At 41.2% G+C, this 22,481-nt stretch overlaps 1 protein-coding gene across 8 annotated transcripts in view; it reads left to right on the top strand.

Annotated features, from left to right (window-relative positions):
• LOC137095197 (nuclear migration protein nudC-like) overlaps positions 1-22,481 on the top strand; it is a 118,472-nt gene that overhangs the window by 9,438 nt on the left and 86,553 nt on the right. For 7 of the 8 annotated variants that reach the window (XR_010908805.1, XR_010908804.1, XM_067461580.1 and 4 more), the window contains exons 2-5: positions 3,227-3,295; positions 8,441-8,644; positions 9,131-9,217; positions 13,891-14,085. Coding sequence is in view for 6 of the 8 variants with exons in the window: in XM_067461580.1 (XP_067317681.1) it covers positions 3,227-3,295; positions 8,441-8,644; positions 9,131-9,217; positions 13,891-14,085 (555 nt within the window). In the remaining 2 variants the exon portion in view is untranslated. The remainder of the gene's footprint in view (positions 1-3,226; positions 3,296-8,440; positions 8,645-9,130; positions 9,218-13,890; positions 14,086-22,481) is intronic. The other variant, XM_067461578.1, reaches the window with a different exon arrangement.

The following is a 22,481-nucleotide window of genomic DNA, read 5'->3' as shown; positions in this document are numbered from 1 at the left end:
CTGCATTACAAAGTATATGCATGATAAGCCAGCATGACGAAACCTATGATCCTGACAACAACATACAGACATGAAGCCTGTTAAAAAGCCTCCCAAGAAGGAGACACTGCAACAGCGTATTTCACAGTCAAACATCTCTTGCTATCAATAAGGTCTTCCTGATGTTTAAGTGAAATCTCTTACCTCTGGCATCTGACACGTTCACTTTGAACTAAGGATTCCTCCACCCTCTGTATATCTGTAATATATATTTGATTCCTGCTCTGTGTAATATGTAGCAGTCTCCTTCCTTATAGATTCTTTCATCCTTTGCTGATCACCTTAACCTGTTCTCTGCCTTATTTTTTATCTTTTTTTTTAAAATAATTTTTATTGAGATTATACTTATAATACACACAGTTTCGGGTGACGTAGGATGGGATAGGGAGGGGGTGGGGAGAGGGAGTGCAGGGGTGAGAGGTAGAGAGGGGGGGGGGGGTTAGGGTTAGGATTAGGGAGTGTAGATTCACAATAACTTCCCGTCAGTCCTTTGGGAGTCTTCATCTCCTGTCGATTCTATGTTTCCACGCCGAATAGAGATTTTTTTTGATCTTCTTCTTCAAATGTTTGACAGATCTATGTGTAAAGGGAGCTCTTTGGTTTTTATGTAATCTTTAAATCCTGACCAATTTGTACATTTATTTGTTCCTTTTAGTCTCTGAGAAAGAGTATCCATTTGTATAATATCTAATACCTTCAAATACCATTCTTCCAAATTCGGGATTGTTTTTTGTTTCCAGACTTTAGCTAGGAGCATTCTTGCTGCTGTGCTTAACAGAAGAGCATTTTTTCTTGGTTCTTATCTAATTTTATGTTTGTGATTCCTAATAGGTATGTTTCTGGTGCCTTAGGGAGGCTAGATTTTATTATTTTTTGTGTTGCCTTGTGTATCTCCTTCCAGTATTTTTTGACTAACTTACAGGACCACCACTGATGGAAAAATGTCCCTATTTCCTTTCCACACTTCCAGCAACGGTTTGAGCCGTGCTTATTAAATTTAGAATTTTTTTCTGGTGTAAAGTACCAGCGGAAGAACATTTTATTTTTTATCTTTACCATGTTTATTTTATCCTTGCTATATTTATTGGCCACGGTGGTCCAGACCCTGGTTACATCTCGTATAGATTACTGCAATGCACTCTACGTGGGGTTGCATTTGAAGACTGTTTGGAAACTCCAATTGGTCCAAAAGGCAGCAGCCAGGTTGCTCACCAGAGCGGTGTACAGGGAGCATACAACCCCTCTATTACGTTATCTCCATTGGCTACTAGTCTGCTACTGAGTACAATTCAAAGTGCTGGCTTAAGTCTATAAAGCCCTAAATGGTTTTTGTCCAGTTTACATGTCCAAAAGTTTCTTCCCCCCCTGAACCACCTCAGAGATTAAGACCTTCTTCGCAAGCGTAACTGGTGAGGACAAGAGACAGGGCCTTCTCAGTGGTAGCCCCTTGATTGTGGAACTCCCTCCCTAGATCAGCCCCCTCCCTCCTGGCCTCCAGATGAAGAGTAAAAACCTGGCTTTAGGACCAGGCCTTCAGAGAAGGAGTGCAATATTATTTATTATTTATTTAGACCATTTCTACCCCACCCTTCTCACCCCCAAGGGGGGCCTCAGGGCGGCTAACACAGGCAACAATTCAATGCCAACAGTATCAAAACAACAATATAAAACAGCAATATAAAATCCATTACATAATAATTAAACAGTGATATTAATTAAAATTACATAACCACATGGAACAGATCACATAATCACAGGTCATAAAGCCATTTCCAATTTTCAAACAATCCTATTGTCCGAGTTCAGTGCCTAAAGTGCTGTTGTGCCCACTAGTCAAAGGCCTGGCTCCAAAACCACATCTTTAGTTTTTTCCTAAAAGTAAGGAGGGAGGACGCCAATCTAATCTCGCTATATAATTGAAATATGTGCAATGACTACGGAATGGCGTCAGACTACAATTTTTGGATTGTGTGATTTTTATATTGAATATAATTTTTAAGTTTCAATATGTATTAATTTTAATTCAATGGATTTAAAGCTTAGTGTTGTATGTGTTTAAGGCATTAAATAATACCATATGTAAACTGCCTTGAGTCCCCTTTGGGGTAGAGAAAGACATGGTATAAATAGGGTAAATAAATAAATAAATAAATAAATTATATGCTATTTCTATCTATGTTGTGAATCTTTTTAATAAACTGATACCTACATATAACATGGAGGTTTCATTATATCTAACCAAACGTAACGTGGCTTTTAAAAACCAACAATAAATTATGAATTCATGATTGTGTTCTATCTTGCCCAATATGTCATTTCTGGGAGATGCTTTGATAACAAACAGTTTTTTACTTGACATGTTGTCAGTGTATCAGTGCATTGGATTAGATCTTCCAGAAGCCCCATGAAAAGGTTTGAAATCGAACCTTCCAAGACTACAATTCAGTTTAATGTAGAAAGATACCAACCTTGAGCATTCTAGTCTGCTGACATCACAACCTCAAGAGAAATTCCCTGTATTCTCTGTGAAAGATTAATACATAAAGTAATTGTGAGCTTTCTTCATAGCCAAGATTTTAATCATAGCCACTATTTTGGGCAATTGGAATTTACTTCCGTCCTTCCCAGTCACTTCTGGGAGCATTATCATTTGCTGTTTTGGAATCAGAGGGAGGACAAAGCAGCATTTTCATGCCAGAAATAGCCCTGTCAGTATATTGGATAAAATCTTTGGTCCTCTAAACAGCTAGTTTAATGATTTAAATTAAACTGAAGTGATTGTTTGAATGGAAATGGCAGTCGCATTAATGCGGAATGTGTCAACACATCGGTTAAAGATTGTTATTCAATACAAGGTCCATTTGAGAAAGCTATGTCATGAAACCTCATTAAGTGTCCTAATCTGTATACACAGTTTCTAAAATGTGTACACAGTTATGAGTGGAGAAACTACTATATGCTGGTTTCTTGGTGATTTGTTGCAGATTTTGGGCCAGAAGGATATTGGTCCTGCTAGGAGGTTCTATAACATGCTTACTAACCTCCTTTATGAGGCCAAGAACATATTGCAAACAGGAGAAGCTACTACAAGGGTTTTGAAACAACTTTGGTCATCCCAAGACTGTTTGGATTTTTGAAAAGAAAGTGTTATTATCCCTTGAAAACATCCTGCCCCTTTTCCTTACAGCTTGTGAACAGCTTCTTGAGACGCAAAACCGATTTCTTTGTAGGAGGAGAAGAAGACGCTGCTGAGAAGGTATGTGACCAAAGAACCACCCCTCACCCTGTGAAAAGATAGTACATTTCAGTTGCAGTCTGAATGGCTTAGTTCAATATCATTTTGTGGCTCAAGCATGCCATTAAATTTCTTCCAAGTCTACTGTAATATCTGGAATTTGGAAAGTAACAGAAGACGCTATGTGAAGTAATAACTGACCTGTCTGGACAGGTTTATTCAATGGATGACACCAAAATACATTTTTGTATTGTTTTTGTTTGCTTGCGTGTGGGGAGTGTGGGGCTGTTCTTTGACCAAAGGCTAGTTTGAAAAGCTGGCAAGCCAGAATGTGCTAATTTAACTCTGGCAGACAGCACACGATCGATAATTTCAGTTTACTTTGTTCATTCCTAGAAAAGCTCTAAAGTCCACTTTCATAGCAGTGACATTGCAACCAAGTTTACCTAACCTATATATGTGTTTAGTGTTCCTAAGTGAGGGGTGGGGAAAGAGCAGCCCATAAGTGGCTTTTCACCCATTTTTCAGCCTCTGAAGCCCCCTCCTCTTTTAAAAGGTCGCCCTGTTTTCCAGCCAGGATCATTTGCCCCCAAAAGACCCAAACCACCACCACAAACACATAGCTGCTAGAGGCACATTCCCCCATCTGCCCCTCAAAAAAATAATTTTTAAAAATATATGAAAACACAATTTATGTCATATTTGCCATCCAAAATTTGGATGAATGTTACATCACTTTTCAGACCCAGAATCATGCTGTGCCTCATGGATGGGGAGACCCTTGAGCCATGCACCCCATTCTAAATGCTGTGCGATTTGGCTTCTTTGCTGTTTGAAGCGAGGATTGGAATTTGACTCCACCCTCACCTTTCTAATAAGTAATCTGATGGCAAGTGTAAATCATCTTTAGGAATCATACAGCCCTCCAGATATTGTTTGAATCTAGCTCCCAGCATTCTTCACATTGTTCTGGCTACAACTGCTAGGAATTGCAACCCAGTCACAGCTGGAGAACTATAGGGGTCTTACATCTGACATAAATAGACTGAAAAGCCATATTTTCTGAAAATCTTTAAAAATGTGGTTAAATTTGGTCCATTCTCTATTATCAACAGACAGCTTTTATAGTAAATATTTGATCTGCCTAGTGATGTCATTTAAAGAAAAAAAGCTCCAATTTAAATTGGACTGGAGTCTGGGTCTTCTTGTACCACTATTATTATTTTGCCTATTCTTGAATGTCGTATAGTAAGAAAATTCATGGTCCTCCTCTAAAAAAAAGCAAATGAGGTTTCTAAAGTAGATGTAGGAATGCAGCAAGGTTTATTTCACTAAGGCAGGGGTTCTCAAACTCTGCTCCACAGAGCCCTTGGGGTTGTTGATGTTGTTATTATTTGATACATAACAATATTAGTACACAGCAAATAAGATCAAAGTGCTGGCTTCTGATAACATGTCAGAAGTGTCTAGGACTATGTGGTGTATCGGCGAATAATGCATGCAGATCCGAATAGGATGGCTTTTGCAGCTGACAGATGGTAATTGTGTCAGCACCAATTATTTTTAAGTGCAGGCCAAGGTCTTTAGGCACTGGACCCAGTGTGTCGATCACCACTGGGACCACCTTGACAGGCTTGTTCCATAGCCTTTGCAGTTCTATATTTAAATCCTCATATTGTATAAGTATATAAAGATAGAACTGAAAACTGTTCTTATTATTATTGTTATTAAAGAGGCTGGATGTCCTTCTGTTGTGGGTGCTTTGATTGTGCTTTTCCTGCATGGCAGAAGGGGGTTGGACTGGATATCCTTGGGCGGGGGGGGGGGGGGGGATTCCACTGAAATACTGCTAAGTTGGCTTAAATTGTTCTTCATTTTAAATAGTGTGTTATTCTTTCTTTCATTCTTTCTTTCTTTCCTTTTTTTGTACGATGTGAATTAGTTCACGCAAAAACTTTCCATTTATCTGTCATTGGCCCAGCCATTGCCTGATAGATAGATAGATAAATAGATAGATATTTTATAACATATATATATACATATTTTTTTGGTCTTCATGAGAAACTGGTGCTTCAAAAAGGGCTCCGCAGCTGAAAAAGTTTGAGAACCCCTGCACTAGGGGAATAAGGCAGAAAATTAATTTTGAACATTTATCTCAGGGATAGGAAACTTTGTCCTCCGTGTTATTTAAGAAGCCCTGGGCATTATGGCTAGAATATTTTTAATTTAAAATCTTGGGGAATTTCAGAATCAGACTTTTCTCTTTTTGAATCATGGAGCATTCAAGAGGCAGTGTATGATCACTAATCTTAGGAAGGAGGAATGCCGTGCTGCTCCTTAAAAGCCTAGGAAACACTGCCCAGAACCTTTTCCTGTTTTCAAACTGACAGAATTTTAAAAGTAACAGATTTTTTTAATGCATGATAAATCTACTAAATTCTGTGTTGAAAATTAGATTCCACATTATAGGAATGGGGCCAGAGATTTATTTCTCTCTCTGATATAGCAGGCTGTGTTTTTTATTTTATTTTAGTTGTTAAATCATCATTTGTGTTTATATGTTGGGTTGTTAAATTTTGTTACTATGGATGTATTGTTGTTGTATTCAGGCATTGAATGTTTGCCTTTTATGTTTGTAATCCGGGGAGATAGGGCCGAATATAAATAAAGTATTATTGTTATTATTATTATTTGTATGTATAATTCCCAAATAGTATGCTATTTGAAGATTTTAAATCTGAGAACGACTCAATGCCATCATGATTTTTTGCTAATCGGCACAAGTCTCCAACATGTTAATGTCCAAAGGGCATATTAGATCACAGGTTACCCATTCTGTGGCTTCTGTTTAGGGCCATCACTTGCTGCGACAACTGTGAAGGTCACCCAACAGTGGGAACCCTTGAAATTTGTCTGTTTTGCAGTCAGATGACTGCATCACCTCCTGGAGCAAACATTCTGGAGCCCTGACCCTTAGTCCGTTTCTTCTAAATTGCGGGCAAAGGTGGTTGCATTTGTTCCCATTCTGAATCCATGGGTGGGAGGCAGACAAATAAATAGCTTTTGAAATGTTTCAAGCTTCTCAGTACTTTTTCTACCTCTTGTTAGAACATTGAATGAGGAAAAAAGTGTACTTTGCAAAGATGTGTAAATCATTTCTTGGACGGTATAGAAGCTACTAGAACCGTAGCCTTGAGAAGTATGGGAGCAATCCTTAGATTTTACAACACTGCAATATAATAATAATAATCATCATCATCATCTTTATTTATATCCACCATTTCCCTGAAGGGACTTAGGGCAGCTTAAAGGCACTCCAGGGTATACCTATAACATACAACGGGTAAAAATGGTACAAAAATATAATACAAGTCACATAACATTATAAGAACAACCCCTGTTGACACATGTAGCATAAAATCACAATAACACAATTTTAAAACAACAGTAGATAAAACAAGATGACAAGTGTCAGCTTCATATGGGCTCATTCAGCCTACTCAAGGTCAAAGGCCTGTCTTATGAACATCCATGTTTTCAGGTTGGAACAGAAGGATTGAAGGGCGGGGTCTAATCTAATTTCTTTTGGGAGGATATTCCAGAGCCAAGAGGCTGCCACAAAGAAGGCCCTATCTCTCGTCCCCACCAACTGCTCTTGAGACGATGATGGGACTGAGAGAAGGGCCTTCCCTGTCAATCTCAGAACCCATGCCGGTTTGTAGAAAGACAGCTGGATGTCTCAACCCTGAAAATATTCCAGGGAAAAGTCATTTCCCAGATTCTGATAGTGCTGCTTTCTGGGATGACTCCCAGGTGGCCATATTGGAAACCCTTCAAATACTTCAGAAACTGTTAATTCTTCCCTCTGGCACTCCTGCAGCCTTTGTTCAAGTAGAAGTTGGCTTGCCTTCTATTAGATCTCATGTACACTTGATTGTATTCAACAACTGCAGAATTTTTTTTATATAATTTTTTTATTGAATTTATGTACTTTACAACAAAGACGGGGAGGAAAGATTGTCGGTAAGAATGCAGAGATAGTAGTGAAATAGAGAGTGATAGGGGTTTCTCTTCTCTGGTTTCTCTTCAGATCGTATAAATCTTTCACTTTTAACAACTGCAGAATTTTAAAAGATATTCCAGTTAGTATTTTACCTAAATTAAGTTTTAAGCAACTATCAAACTGTGTTGTTGAAGGCTTTTATGGCTAGAATCTCTGGGTTGCTGTGAGTTTTCCGGGTTGTATGGCCAAGTTTCATGAGCATTTTTTCCTGACGTTTTGCCTGCATCTATGGCAGGCATCCTCAGAGGCTGTGAGGTATGTTGTAAACTATGCAAGTGGGGTTTATATCTGGAATGTTCAGGGTGGAAGAAAGAACTCTTGTCTGTTTGAGGCTGGTGTGAATGTTTCAATTGGCCAACTTGATCAGCATTGATTAGCCTTTCAGTTTCAAGGTCTGGCTGTTTACTGTCTGGGGGAATCCTTTGTTAGGAGGTATTAGCTGTCCCTGATGGAATCATGGCTAAACGCACAGATGTCTATAATTTGCAGTGAAAAGGAAAGTAGGTATATAGTATGAAATATTGAGTTCAATATATGTAATAAATGTCTTCTTCTATAGTTCTTCACATGAAGGTATTCAATTTAGCAACACTTCACACAAGTATTATCATAACATAGTTACACTTTCCAGTTTAAATATAAATACTGTCAAAAAGGAAAAATGAAAACCAACAAACATAGTTTACTACAGACTTGATACTTTCCTTTTCCCTGATGGAATCGTGTCTGGAATTCTTCAGTTTTCAGAATGTTTCTTTATTCACTGTCTTGATTTTAGAGGTTTTTTGGTGTCCATATTTTGTTCACTTTGTCCTTACCAAATACATCAAATTCTGGATTTTCTGGAAGTAGTCATTAATTATGTGGCTGCAGCTCTTTGAATAATTGAAATTCATAAAACTATTTTTAGATGCTACAGTAAAGCTGTGGAGCAGTTAATGAATTATGGCTCTCAATTCTCCTGGCATTCGGTAATCATAAATGGGGGTCTGGGGTGTTGGGAGTACACTAGCCACAGGCTGCAAACACCTGTATTATAAAATACTACTCCTTCAGTAGTTTTTCACAGGGTTTACTCACACCAAAACTGCTAACTCTCCTAGCTAATCACAGAGACTTTCAGCCACCACAACAAGCTGGCTCAGAAGGCACAGAATGAGAAGAAGGCCTGTCAAGAGGCGGAGCAGAGAGAAAAAGCAGAACGTGTTGTTAAACTTGCCAAGGAAAAAAAGCAAGAAGATAGTGAACCACAAACTAAGGAGCTGACAGATGAAGAGGCAGAAAGGTTGCAGCTGGAAATTGATCAGGTAGGACTACCATTCGTTACAACTGGTGAGAAGTAAAAGTGACATTGTTTTTCAATAGGTTGCTTCCAACTTGATTGAAGACTGCATTTTGAAGAAAGCCTCCATTTGTATAAATAACGATTTTCTGTCTTAGTGTATCCATTCTCTTAACTGCATTCGTTGTACTTTCCCATTCTTTATGCACCCTAACATTCCAGTTGAGTTAATTCATTTTTATCATCTTTGTTAAACATGAAAAATGGAGAAGGCTTAATAATAAATGAACATTTTATTTTATTTGATGCACTTATTAACCGCCATTCTCAGCCCAGAAGGGCGACTCATGGCGGTGTACAGTACACATAAAAGACAATTACAAAAGGCAATTTCAACAACATCTAAACTAACAACACTTACAAACTACACTAAACTAAAACATGGGCTGTTTCTAGCTCTAAACTCAAATTTATCGACATGTGCATCTACATGTGTCTTCTTTTAAAACAGAAAAAAGAGAAAAAAGACAATGAGGCCCAGAGTATCCCAGTTGAATCTTCCAAGAATTCAGTGGAAACACCAGAATCTAACAAGCAGGTAATGTGCTCTTAGAAGTTTTTGAAGATGTAAACATGTATTGCTTCCCATATTGAAATTGCATTTACTTACTTACTTAGGCGATCCCTCATAGCCACTCCAAATGCAGTGTCTTGGCTGGCAGTGGGTCCCTAGGTGGATATGGAACCCTATTCTTGATGCACATGTTCTCCCATAGTGTGGACATTGGTTTCCAGGTGGAAAGTGGTCCCGGTCGGGGTTTGCTTGACGCGCCTTCCTTTTGGCATATTTCTCCCTTTTGCCCTCCATTTGTGCCTCTTTCAATTCTGCAGCACTGCTGGTCACAGCTGACCTCTAGTTAGAGTGCTCAAGGGCCAGGGCTTCCCAATTCTTGGTGTCTATGCCACAGTTTTTAAGGTTGGCTTTAGGCCCATCTTTAAATCACTTTTCCTGTCCGCCAATATTACATTTTCCATTCTTGAGTTCGGAGTGTAGTAACTGCTTTGAGAGACAGTGATCAGGCATTCAGACAATGTAGCATTCAATCCAGTGGAGTTGATAGAGTAGGACATCGCTTCAATGCTGGTGGTCTTTGCTTCTTCCAGCACACTGACATTTGTCCGTCTGTCTTCCCAAGAGATTTGCAGGATTGTTCAGAGGCAAAGCTGATGGAATCGTTCCAGGTATTGAGTGTGACGTCTGTAGACAGTCCACGTTTTGCAGGCCTAAAGCAGGGCTGGAGGGATAATAGCTGTATAAACAAGCACCTTGGTTTACCTACAGATGTCCCCGTCCTCAAACACTCTCTGCTTTACTCAGAAAAATGCTGCACATGCAGAGCTCAGGTGGTCCTCCAGTGCCCGTTCTACAGGGATATCCGTGCCAGGCTTATCTTACCTCTGTTATACAAGCACCCAGGCCATTCAGGACAATTTTATACCTCCATGCTACTTGCAGATATTAATTCAGCTACAACCTACAATGTTGCAAAGTTCTGTGCAGCAGCATACAAAATCCGTCAGGGAATGACTAGTCTCAAAGTCAACTGTGTGTCCAGTAATCTTCTTCCCTGGATCTGCAATTTGGTGATGGATCTGGGCATTGTATGTTTTTATTCTGTTTCCCCTTCTACTCCCTCACCCATATTGTGCTTTAGTAGTTATATTTTTAATGTACCAAACATACCAAGTTTGTATGAAAATGTGACTCTATTTCCTGTGCTGGTCAAGGACCGAAATAAATGATTTGAGTTTTGAGCTGCACATGCAGAGCTCAGGTGGTGTTGTATTTCAGTTGACTTTTGTGGAGAGGTGGCTTTTAAGGTAGCAGAAATGGTCAACATTTTGTAATGTTACACCATTAAGCTGTATTTCTGGCATTGGAGAGGGATTGGGTGGTGACTGCTGGAAAAGCACTTTGGTTTTCTTGATGTTCAGTGAGAGGCTGAGCTTTTCATATGCTTCTGCAAAGGTGTTTAGAGTGGCTTTTAGGTCTTATTTCATTGTTATGACATGGTTATTGTGGATGATACCTATAACATCAGAATATGTGAAATCACTGGTTTTCTGTAATTATAATAAAGTCTGTTAACCATCAAACATACAAATAAGGCATAAAGGTTAAATTGAAAGGAAAAAAACCTACCAGAGAGATTTCCAGAAAGAAAGAAGCTTGCCTGAGATTCTGGAGAGCTTCTGGCACTCACTGATACTGATGGTCAAAGGAACTTAGTAAAAGCAGCTTCCTGTGTTACACAATAAGCTTTCATGGGCTGTATTTTAAATGTTAATTCTTAGCATATGCATGTAACTGCAAGTATGAGTGTATTTCTCTTTTACATGTCCATTTATTTATACAATCTTAAAAAATGTATATATACCCATAGATCAGGATAAAACATCAAGCTTCAGCAGTGGAATCCACCATATGTACTCATATCTAAGTTGAGGGCAAGTTCTGGTGCCAAAATTATGAATTTTGATGTGACCCATCATTAAGCCAAGGGTCATTCCACAAATCGGCAGTTCCACCCGAGAGGAGACCGCAGAGGAGGTCAGAGCTCTTGCTATGCTGCTCAGAGCAGGGCAAGATTACTAGATTTCCATTGACATGTGCATATGTCAGCCCAGGTTTATTGGGTCAATTTCTTGACCTAGGTTTCTAGACTTGTACTTGAGTATATATAACAATCCATGAAAATATTTTGTCATATAAATTGATTAAATGTTCTGTCTCTCTGTTGAAATTTCAAATATATGTTTCAGGCAGTTTAAACTATGCAGTCTGCCATTATTATCACCATCACCATCTATTTGTATCATATCTTTCTTTAAATGGGGACTAAAAATCTGATGTTAAAATCTATCCACATTAAACAGTTTATAAAGAGCAATACAAAAGTTAAAAACAATTAAATAATAACAGTTATTTAAGGTAAAATATACCAGGTAAAAAACAGATTAAAATACAGCAAATACATTAAAATGGCCTTTAAAACTTATGTCCCCACCAAGCCCACACACCCTCCCTCCCCACAGCCTCCCCTTAGCCTTCCCTAAAAGCCTGTCGGCAGAGGAAGGTCTTGACCTGCTTGTGGAAGGTCAGCAGGGATGGGGCCATTCTGGTTTCTCTTGGAGGGGAGTTCCGCAGCCTGGGAGCAGTCAAGTTATGTATTTATTTGTTTATTATTTACCAGATTTATACCCAACTCTTCTCACCCCAAAGGGGAGTCAGAGCAGCTTTACAGTAGGCAATGCGATGCCGCACAAATACATACAATAAATAAGCAAATACATTAAAATCCAAAAAGTTAGAAACATCAAACATTATACATTAAAATAGTTCATTAACACCACTTAGTTCAAAATTGTAATCTAGAGCCATTCCATTCGTCATTGCAATATTTTGTATTCACTTATTGCACTGTTTGGAAATTACTGACCAAAGGCTTGGTCCCATAGCCATGTTTTTAGTTTTTTTCTTTAAGGTCAGGAGGGAGGGAGCTGGTCTAAGGGAGCCTTCTATAGCCATGGATTCTGCATCCACAAATTCAATCATGCACAGATTGAAAACTTAAAAAAAAAAGAAGCAACCTTCACTTAGACATTTTACTATGCCATTGTGTATAATCATCCATAGATGTTGGTCACCCATAGATTTTGGTATGCATGGAGAGGATACCCCCTGCCTGGAACTAAGCCCTAGTGCAGTGGTTCTCAACCTGTGGGTCCCCAATTGTTTTGGCCTTCAACCCCCAGAAATCCTAACAGCTGGTAAACTGGCTGGGATTATGGGAGTAGTAGGCTAAAACACTTGGGGACCCACAGGTTGAGAACCACTGCCCTAGTGGATAACATAGGCTCATTGTATATGCAGAACAGTTGAACCACTCTTATGACAGGAAAAAAAATCCCCCATGTACTTATTAAGTTTGATAAAAGTTGAATCTATGTGAAGAATGTATATGCTATGATTGTGTTTCATTAGGATACAGATGAGGAAGAAGAAGATGAGGAAGACAAAGGCAAGCTTAAACCAAACTCTGGGAATGGAGCAGACTGTCCAAATTATAGGTGGACACAAACCCTCTCTGAACTAGATGAGGATTAGAATTTGAGAGTTTTTTTTCCATTAAAGTGGCTTGTATCCATTTGTGGCCAGGTTGAATCTATGAAATAAGGAAGCAGAGTCTGTGTCCCTTTGGAGTTTAACATCTCAGAAGGAAGGTAAAGAACACCGGGAGTTAGTCTTCTTTGTTTTTCATCTTGTTAAATTGCAGCTTCACATGGTACACATTTTTGTCATTTTTTTAAAAAAAACTAGGTATTTTTAATTACCAAAATGTGAGTCAAGCACTGAAAGGGCTAAATGGATACAATAACTCAGCAAAAGCTGCAGTTCAATATAAGCAGGTGTGCCTGTAGCTTAGTAGCCATCAGTCTGAGGGAACCCTCAGTGTTAGCAGACCTCAGTGAGGGAGGCCTCAGTGTGAGAAGGCCTCAGTTAGTTCGCCTCAGTGAGAGAAAGGTTTCAGTCTGCGATAGATCTCTGTGGGAGAAGGGCCTCAGTGTGTTAGTAGGCTTCAGTGTGAGATGGCCTCAGTGTTAGTATGAGTAGGCCTGGTGTGAGAAGCTTCGGTCAGAGAAGCCCCAGGTTGAAGGCCATCATAGGTGAAGCTCCAATGTGTGAAGGCTGCTGTGTGTAAAAAGCTACTGTGTGAAGCTACTGTGTAAGTTCAGTGTGAGAAGAGGCTCTGTGAGAGAATCTTTTTATCTGCATGAGAAAGAAGCCCAGCGTGGAAGCAAAGAAGGAAGTATAAAGAATAATAAGTTACTCTGCTGTGCATTTATAGAGAGGGTCTTTCATTAATAAGGCCACTTGCCCAACAATTTTGGCCACAGAAAGCAAATCCAAAAGATTTGATATTTGTGTAGTTCTCAATATCTCCATGGATCAATCCACCCCCCACACCCCGATAATTGTGATATAATGATATAATGACCTCTAGGGCTGGGGCAACATTTTTTTTAAAAAAGTGAAAATGTCCCTAGGTCTCTAAGATGTTCTTTGGGGACAGTATGTATATCCCAGTCTCCTAGCCTTCTGTGGTTGCCCATTCATGATTTAGATCATCACAGTGATCTGCACATCATCTGTACCAGAGATGTTTCTATGATAATTCAATACTTTCTTTTGCTTCCTTTGTTGTTTAGCTGGCTGTCCCAATCCAAGTGAACTTCAGGCTGAAGGGGACAGACGTGTTAGTCGATATACAGCGGCGGCACCTGAAGGTGGGATTGAAGGGCCAGCCACTTGTCATTGACGCACCCTTGTACAATGAGGTGAAAGTGGAGGAGAGCTCATGGCTGATCGAGGATGGGAAAATAGCCACCGTGCACTTGGAGAAGGTAGCAACAAAGCATTTTGTGCCTTGGTTTGCTAGAGTTTGAACTGCTAGAAGTAATATCACTTGGAGAGAGGAGCTTCCAGAATGAGACAGTAGATTGCTGTGGGTTTTCTGGGCTGTATGGCCTTGTTCCAGAAGCATTCTCTCCTGACGTTTAGTCCACATCTATGGCAAGCATCCTCAGAGGTTGTGGAGTATATTGGAAACTAAGCAAGGGAGGTTTATTTATCAGTGAAATGTCCAGGGTGGGAGAAAGAACTCTTGCCTGGAGGCAAGTGTGAATGTTGCAATTGGCCACCTTGATTAGCATTGAATGGCCTTGCAGCTTCAAAGCCTGGCTTCTTCCTTCCTGGTATCCTTTGTTGGTAGGTATTAGCTGGCCCTGATTGTTTCATGTCTGAAATTCCCCTGTTTTCAAAGTGCTCTTTTTTATTTACTATCCTAATTTTAAAGTTTTTTTTAACACTGGTAGGCAGATTGTGGTCATTTTAATGGTTTCTTCCTTTCTGATGAAATTGCCCACATACTTGTGTATTTCAGTAGCTTCTCTGTGTGGTCTGACATGGTGATTGTTAGAGTTTGCGAAGTTGCAGTAATTATCACTGCCACCAATTTGTGAAGTAGTCAGCAGAGGAGTAGCTAAATTACAAGTGCTGTTGTGTAACAGGAGAGTAGAGGGAGATTTATTATTTATTTCTTTGTATTTCTGCCACCAACGTGAGGTAAGATGTATTATTGTGAGAAATGGCACACTGGACACAGAATTGATGGAGATGAGAAAGTCTTCAAACAAAAGTTAACAAATTTATTGAGCACAAAGCGTGTGGTTGCAAGTTGTAACTTTTCTTATAGAACTCAGAATAATACTTCGTTAGTTGAATGTTGTACTCTTTCAGGTTACACAGTATCTTCCTGAGGTGAAGCACTTATTACTAAACAAAGTTTCAATACTGGGATATCTCCCTTATCTGATCCTCCCTTGATCAGATACTTAATAAGCTTATTCTTTAGCCTTTCCTCAGACTAAAAGAATACTGGCTATGTATTGTCGAAGGCTTTCATGGCTGGAATCACTAGGTTCTTGTGGGTTTTTTCGGACTATAGAGCCATGTTCTAGAGGCATTTCTCCTGACGTTTCGCCTGCATCTATGGCAAGCATCCTCAGAGGTTGTGAGGGCTGTTGAAACTAGGAAAGGTCGCAGATTCGAATTCGGGGAGCGGCATGAGCTTCCACTGTCAGCCCCACCCCAGCCATTCCACAGATATATAAACCCATTTTTCCTACTTCCAACAGACCTCACAACCTCTGAGGATGCTTGCCATAGATGCAGGCGAAACGTCAAGAGAAATGCCTCTAGAACATGGCTCTATAGCCCGAAAAAACCCACAAGAACCTAATACTGGCTATGTTTCCCTTATCAGCCTCTCTAGCCTAAGAAACTTCCAGTAGCTTAATCTGGCTTTCCAAAGCCTCGAAACTTTGCTTCACAATTCACTCTCTTCCAGCTACAACCTCCTAATCTTTCCTCTACCGACTCCTCACCCTCCAAATCTTAACTGCCTCACTAACTGTTTTCAAAACTCTCCCTCTAGGCTCCTCCCACTTCTCTCTCTGCCAGCCTGCCTTGGTCTCCATGGCAACACAGATGGAGGATTCCTTTGAAATAGGCCGCTCCCATGTTACTGCAGCCAACACAAACACATAAATACAGTTTAAATCATTCAAATTATTATAAACTTCCTTACACCTTCCACCCAAAAAAGGATTATTTTTGCCATTCAAAGTCCCTGAATGGGCAAAAATAATTCTAAAAATTACATAACAACATTTATATACACAATATTCCTGAAATGCAACATTTTATGGTTAAATACATTATAATTCATACATACAAACCTTTAACTTTAAGAAATTCTAGACAATGCATCCCTTTTTCATTGTCTAACCATTTTCATATGAACAATCTATCTAAACATTTATATATTCCTACAGTGACTATGTAAATATTCATTAACTATTACAAAACTTATACACCTAACACACTTCAATATAATGTATTTATATCTTATACCTCTTGTATAAAACATATTCAGTTTATCACTGTAATGACACCATACATCTTACAAGTCTGCAATAAAACAGGTTGACCATCTATAACATATTACATTACATTACATATACATTACCTTTTTACATTAACACTTTTATTCTATATGGTCTAACCTTTGTAGAAAATAAGGGGTTTTTCTTTTACCCAATCCCAATCCTCTTTTTCCTGGTACCCAGACTCAAATTATAACAGGACAATACACTCCACACAGTTCCACATTCTTCTCTTTCTTCTTTTATCCTGGTCTTCCAATTATCAGGAACAGTTCTGCTTGTATAGAATTTTGAGGCTTGAACAAAGGCTTGCTTCAACGTAGTATCCGGTCCTTGTGAAGAACTTGTAGTTCCTTGAACATCTATTCTTGGCATTGAAGAGAATTCACTGTCCTTGAAAGAACGAACAAGAATACTGTCCTTCTTCATGGCAAACTCATCACTGCTATCTGGACGGACTTCCAACGCTAGAAATTGCAGCCTTTTCTTTTTATCACCATTAACATAGTCAGGGTATATTATTTCTCTTGTTAATCCATCAGCTTGGCTTTTATCCACTCTTTCTTCCTCCGATATATAATTAGTAGGCTTGGGCGGTTTCGTTCGTTAATTTTGTAATTCATTAAATATTCGTTATTTTTAACAATTACAAAATGATTACAAAACTTATTTTCAAACCCGGAAGTGTTTTTAAATATCGAAACGGCATCCTCCATCTTTTTTACGAGCTTCCGCCCGTTTCAGAAATGACGTTTTAGGGATGCTGGGTGCGCCGGGAGCCAATCCGGCACTCCCAAGCACTGTGGCTCATTGTAATTGGGTGGGCTGCCCTTTAAAAGCGGCTCTGCATGGCCGCATTGCTCATTGCTGGGGAAGGCGAGGAGACGGGAGGTTCGGGAGGGAGGCTTGGCTTGCATTCATTCATTGCTTGCATTCATTCATTGCTTGCATTCATTCCCTGGGCTGGGAGCAGCGGGGAGGCTTTGCCCTGTTTTCGCCCTATTTTTCCATTTTTAAATATTTCTGAAAAATATATTTTTTTATTCTTCAAAAAATTCAAAAAATATTCTTAAAAAAGAAAAGAAATTTGTGTGCCTCCGTGTGCGTTTGTCCCTGTCCTGTGGCTGTGTTCGCTCCACAACAGGGCAAGCGTTTTGTTAATTTTCCATTTTTAAATATTTCTGAAAAATATATTTCTTTTATTCTTCAAAAAATTCTAAAAAAATTCTAAAAAAGAAAAGAAACTGGTGTGCCTGCGTGTGCGTTTGTCCCTGTCCTGCGGCTGTGTTCGCTCCACAACAGGGCAAGCATTTTGTTAATTTTCCATTTTTAAATATTTCTGAAAAATATATTTCTTTTATTCTTCAAAAAATTCAAAAAATATTCTAAAAAAAGAAAAGAAACTTGTGTGCCTGTGTGTGCGTTTGTCCCTGTCCTGTGGCTGTGTTCGCTCCACAACAGGGCAAGCATTTCATTTGTGTAGTTCCAACCAGTGCGGTCCTTTTGCCAACAGAAAGTGTTATAATACAGTGCTCGCTCATTATTTGTGTAGTTCCAGTGCGCTCCTTTTGCCAACACAAAGTGCTATAATACAGTGCTCGCTCATTATTTGTGTAGTTCCAACCAGTGCGGTCCTTTTGCCAACAGAAAGTGTTATAATACAGTGCTCGCTCATTATTTGTGTAGTTCCAGTGCGCTCCTTTTGCCAACACAAAGTGCTATAATACAGTGCTCGCTCATTATTTGTGTAGTTCCAACCAGTGCGGTCCTTTTGCCAACACAAAGTGCTATAATACAGTGCTCGCTCATTATTTGTGTAGTTCCAACCAGTGCGGTCCTTTGGCCAACACAAAGTGCTATAATACAGTGCTCGCTCATTATTTGTGTAGTTCCAACCAGTGCGGTCCTTTGGCCAACACAAAGTGCTATAAGACAGTGCTCGCTCATTATTTGTGTAGTTCCAGTGCGGTCCTTTGGCCAACACAAAGTACTATAAGACAGTGCTCGCTCATTATTTGTGTAGTTCCAACCAGTGCGGTCCTTTTGCCAACACGAAGTGCTATAATACAGTGCTCGCTCATTATTTGTGTAGTTCCAACCAGTGCGGTCCTTTGGCCAACACAAAGTGCTATAATACAGTGCTCGCTCATTATTTGTGTAGTTCCAACCAGTGCGGTCCTTTGGCCAACACAAAGTGCTATAATACAGTGCTCGCTCATTATTTGTGTAGTTCCAGTGCGGTCCTTTGGCCAACACAAAGTGCTATAAAACAGTGCTCGATCATTATTTGTGTAGTTCCAACCAGTGTGGTCCTTTTGCTCATTATTTGTGTAGTTCCAACCAGTGTGATGAAACGCTTCCTTCCCGGCTTTTCTAGTCGCAAGGGCCAAGTGCTATTGCGAATACCTAAGAAAGGCAGGGGACTGAAGATGAACACATTGACAAGAAGGGAACATTCATCCAACAAGATGGTTATTGAAACACCCACAGATCCTTCAACCAGCTGTGAGATGGCAGAACCTTCTTCTTCATCAGTTCGAAAGAGTCTATGTTCAGATCCTGATGTCCTTCCAAGTACCTCTGATACTACTTGTTATGAAGAGGAGGGCGAGGAGGCGGATGTGTCAGAGGAATGGGAGGAAGACAATATGGAATCTGCTTCCACGACAGGAATTAGTGATCAAGAGGACTGCATGCTGCTGGAGGGTGAGCTACAGAAACAACCAACAATTATACTCCCTTCCACCAACACCGACAGTCCAAACACGAGCATGAGTACACCTGAAGTGCGTAGTAGGGGTAGGCCGAGATCGCTCCTAAGGGATCATTACGACGTCCATAATCAGAGGGCCACTTTGGCAGTTTGCAGACATTGCAATATGAGCGTCAGCAGAGGAAAAGATATGAGGCATCTTGCCACAACAGGGCTAAGGATGCACATTAAGAGACACCACCCAAATGTGAAGTTGGATGCAGTAGAAGTCGGCAGCACATGCAGCAGTACACAGAGCACTCCAACCACACCAACAGGCCCCATGCAGAAAACCATCGATGCTTGGGGCGTGCAAGTTACAAGGGTGAGATCTGGATTTAAGCCGCCATCAGAGAAGGAAATAACTCATCGCCTGGGAGAAATGACGGCTCTGGACCACCAGCCCTTCCGTATGGTGGAACGGGAAGGGTTCCGCCGATTTGTTCACCTCCTGGCACCATGGTACAATATTCCAAGTCTCAGAACTTTCTCTCGAACGGTCATTCCTGCTTTGTTCGAGGGATGCAAGCAACGTCTCAGAACCCTGTTGAACAAATCACAACCCGTCCATGTACATTTCACCTCAGACATTTGGACGAGCACGGGAGGAGGGCATTCCTATTTGTCCCTGACCACACACTGGTGGGAGACGGAGGGTTGCCTAGACTCGGGTCATCGTTGGGCACTCCTGTCACTGGAGGTGATCGATACGGATCACAGGGCCGACACCATTTCTGAGTACTTGCGAGAGATGGTGAGAGACTGGATGCGGCATACTCATTCTGGTGGTACTAACTCGGGATTCATGGTCACAGACACAGGAAGGAACATGATCCGGGTGGTCGAAAGTGCCGGCTTCTCAAACGTAACATGCATGGCGCACTTCCTGCATAACTGCGTAAAAGATGTCTTCAAGGGGCCCGATGAGAACAGCGCCACCGCCGTCACTCAACTCATTGAGCGCTGCCGCAGAATCGCGGGCTTCTTCCACTGTGGCTCTAAGTCTGCAAAACTGCTGCGTGACAGGCAGATCCTGGAGTGCCTCCCACAACACCAGTTACTGCAGGATGTCCCCACCCGCTGGAACTCCACCTACATCATGTTGGAGCGCATGGTGGAGCAACAGAGGGCAGTCCATGCTGTCTCGCTGTCAATTGCGGCTCCGATAAACAAGCTGGTCCCCAACAACCAGGAGTGGATGACCATCACTCAGCTGGTTGAGATCCTAGAACCATTCAAACTGGCCACTGAAAAACTTTCAGGACAGAAAGCACTACTCAGCCATGTGGTCCCAGTCATCTTGCATTTGAAGAGCCATTTGGAGTCGCTGGGTGAACAAAGTACATAGAAGTCTATGGCTGGGCCCCTGACTCCACAGGCCCAGGAGGTGGTCAGAAAGTTGAATTTCGCCCTCCGTAAACTTCTTCTACCGTTGACGGAGAGTAAGACTCATGTTTTGGCAGCACTCTGCGACCCTTGCATCAAGGACTCTGTCTGCCCCAAAGAACTGCCAAAGTGGAAGGCCGAACTTCTCTCGCTCGTGAGAGAAGAATACTCTCGGAGGGTGGGGGAACGCTCAGAGCAAATTCCTTCTGCCGTTACTCCCCGAAACACCAGCGGTTACGGCAGCACCGATAACATTAGTCCCACCTTGCCACCTACCAGGGATGAAGGAAGAGCATTGCAGCTGAAAAAGAGGAGAGCGGAGCATTTCATAACCGACAGTATCGTTTTGATGGCAGGGCAAGGAACATCTTTGTCGGCCCAGGCGGCAAAGATTGACTCGGCAGAGTTCTCTGTCAATCGTTACTTTGAGGAGCCTCAGGAGATTGTACCCAGCGATCCATTGGCGTACTGGTCCTCCCGAAGCAATACATGGCCTGACCTCTCAACCGTTGCACGCAAGTTTCTCAGCTGCCCACCAACTAGCGTGCAGAGTGAGAGGGTCTTCAGCCTGGCAGGAGATGTCGTCACCCTCCAACGTACCTCGCTCGACCCCCTTGCGGTGGAGAAGCTGGTCTTCTTAAAGGCCAATTTGCCACTTTTGGGCTACCCAGAGATTGATTTCGACAGCAACCCTTGCTCTGTCCCGTAGATTGGTATATTGCCTGCTGAATGCGGGAACATTGTCCTGATGTGTACTACTTTGCTTTGTGTTGCCTTAAATTACTACTGCCTGCTGAATGCGGGAACATTGCCCTCATTGATCACCATGTGTACCTTGCTTTGTGTTGCCTTAAATTACTACTGCCTGCTGAATGCGGGAACATTGCCCTCATTGATCACCATGTGTACCTTGCTTTGTGTTGCCTTAAATTACTACTGCCTGCTGAATGCGTGAACATGGTCCTGATGTGTACTACTTTGCTTTGTGTTGCCTTAAATTACTACTGCCTGCTGAATGCGGGAACATTGTCCTGATGTGTACTACTTTGCTTTGTGTTGCTTTAAATTACTACTGCCTGCTGAATGCGGGAACATTGCCCTCATTGATCACCATGTGTACTTTGCTTTGTGTTGCTTTAAATTACTACTGCCTGCTGAATGTGGGAACATTGTCCTGATGTGTACTACTTTGCTTTGTGTTGCTTTAAATTACTACTGCCTGCTGAATGCGGGAACATTGTCCTGATGTGTACTACTTTGCTTTGTGTTGCCTTAAATTACTACTGCCTGCTGAATGCGGGAACATTGCCCTCATTGATCACCATGTGTACTTTGCTTTGTGTTGCCTTAAAATACTACTGCCTGCTGAATGCGGGAACATTGCCCTCATTGATCACCATGTGTACCTTGCTTTGTGTTGCCTTAAATTACTACTGCCTGCTGAATGCGGGAACATGGTCCTGATGTGTACTACTTTGCTTTGTGTTGCCTTAAATTACTACTGCCTGCTGAATGCAGGAACATTGCCCTCATTGATCACCATGTGTACTTTGCTTTGTGTTGCCTTAAATTACTACTGCTTGCTGAATGCGGGAACATTGCCCTCATTGATCACCGTGTGTACCTTGCTTTGTGTTGCTTTAAATTACTACTGCCTGCTGAATGCGGGAACATTGCCCTCATTGATCACCATGTGTACCTTGCTTTGTGTTGCCTTAAATTACTACTGCCTGCTGAATGCGGGAACATTGGAACTTTGAAAAACATTTTTTTCTTTTTGAAAAACAACGGTCCCCTTTCTGCCTGTTGTGCATTGCCTCTGTAACAGGGGAGCCGTTATTCCCCTGACACCTTGCGGTTGACATTTCTCCCTGTCCGCTTCCACCTATGCCCTTTTTATGCACCCTTTCTTCTGTCATCATTCTCATGGCCCCTTTCCGTTTGTCAGGTGTGCATTTACCTTTCACAGCATCTCTGCCGTCCCCCTCCATCGAGGGCGGGCATTCCTTGTCAAAGCCCAGCTTGACTTCCCCTTTCCTCATGATATGGCCAAAGTAATCCTGTCCGCTTCCCCCAACTCCCTTTTGTACACCCTTTCCCCAGTCATTCCCGGCCAGTCCCCTTTCAGCCTGTTGGGCTTCGCCTCTGGGGTGCC

Source organism: Anolis sagrei, chromosome Y, assembly GCF_037176765.1.
Source record: "Anolis sagrei isolate rAnoSag1 chromosome Y, rAnoSag1.mat, whole genome shotgun sequence".
Classification (NCBI taxonomy): Eukaryota; Metazoa; Chordata; class Lepidosauria; order Squamata; family Dactyloidae; genus Anolis; species Anolis sagrei.
Note: the sequence above shows the minus strand (reverse complement) of the source record. Positions and strands in the feature narration are given on the sequence as shown.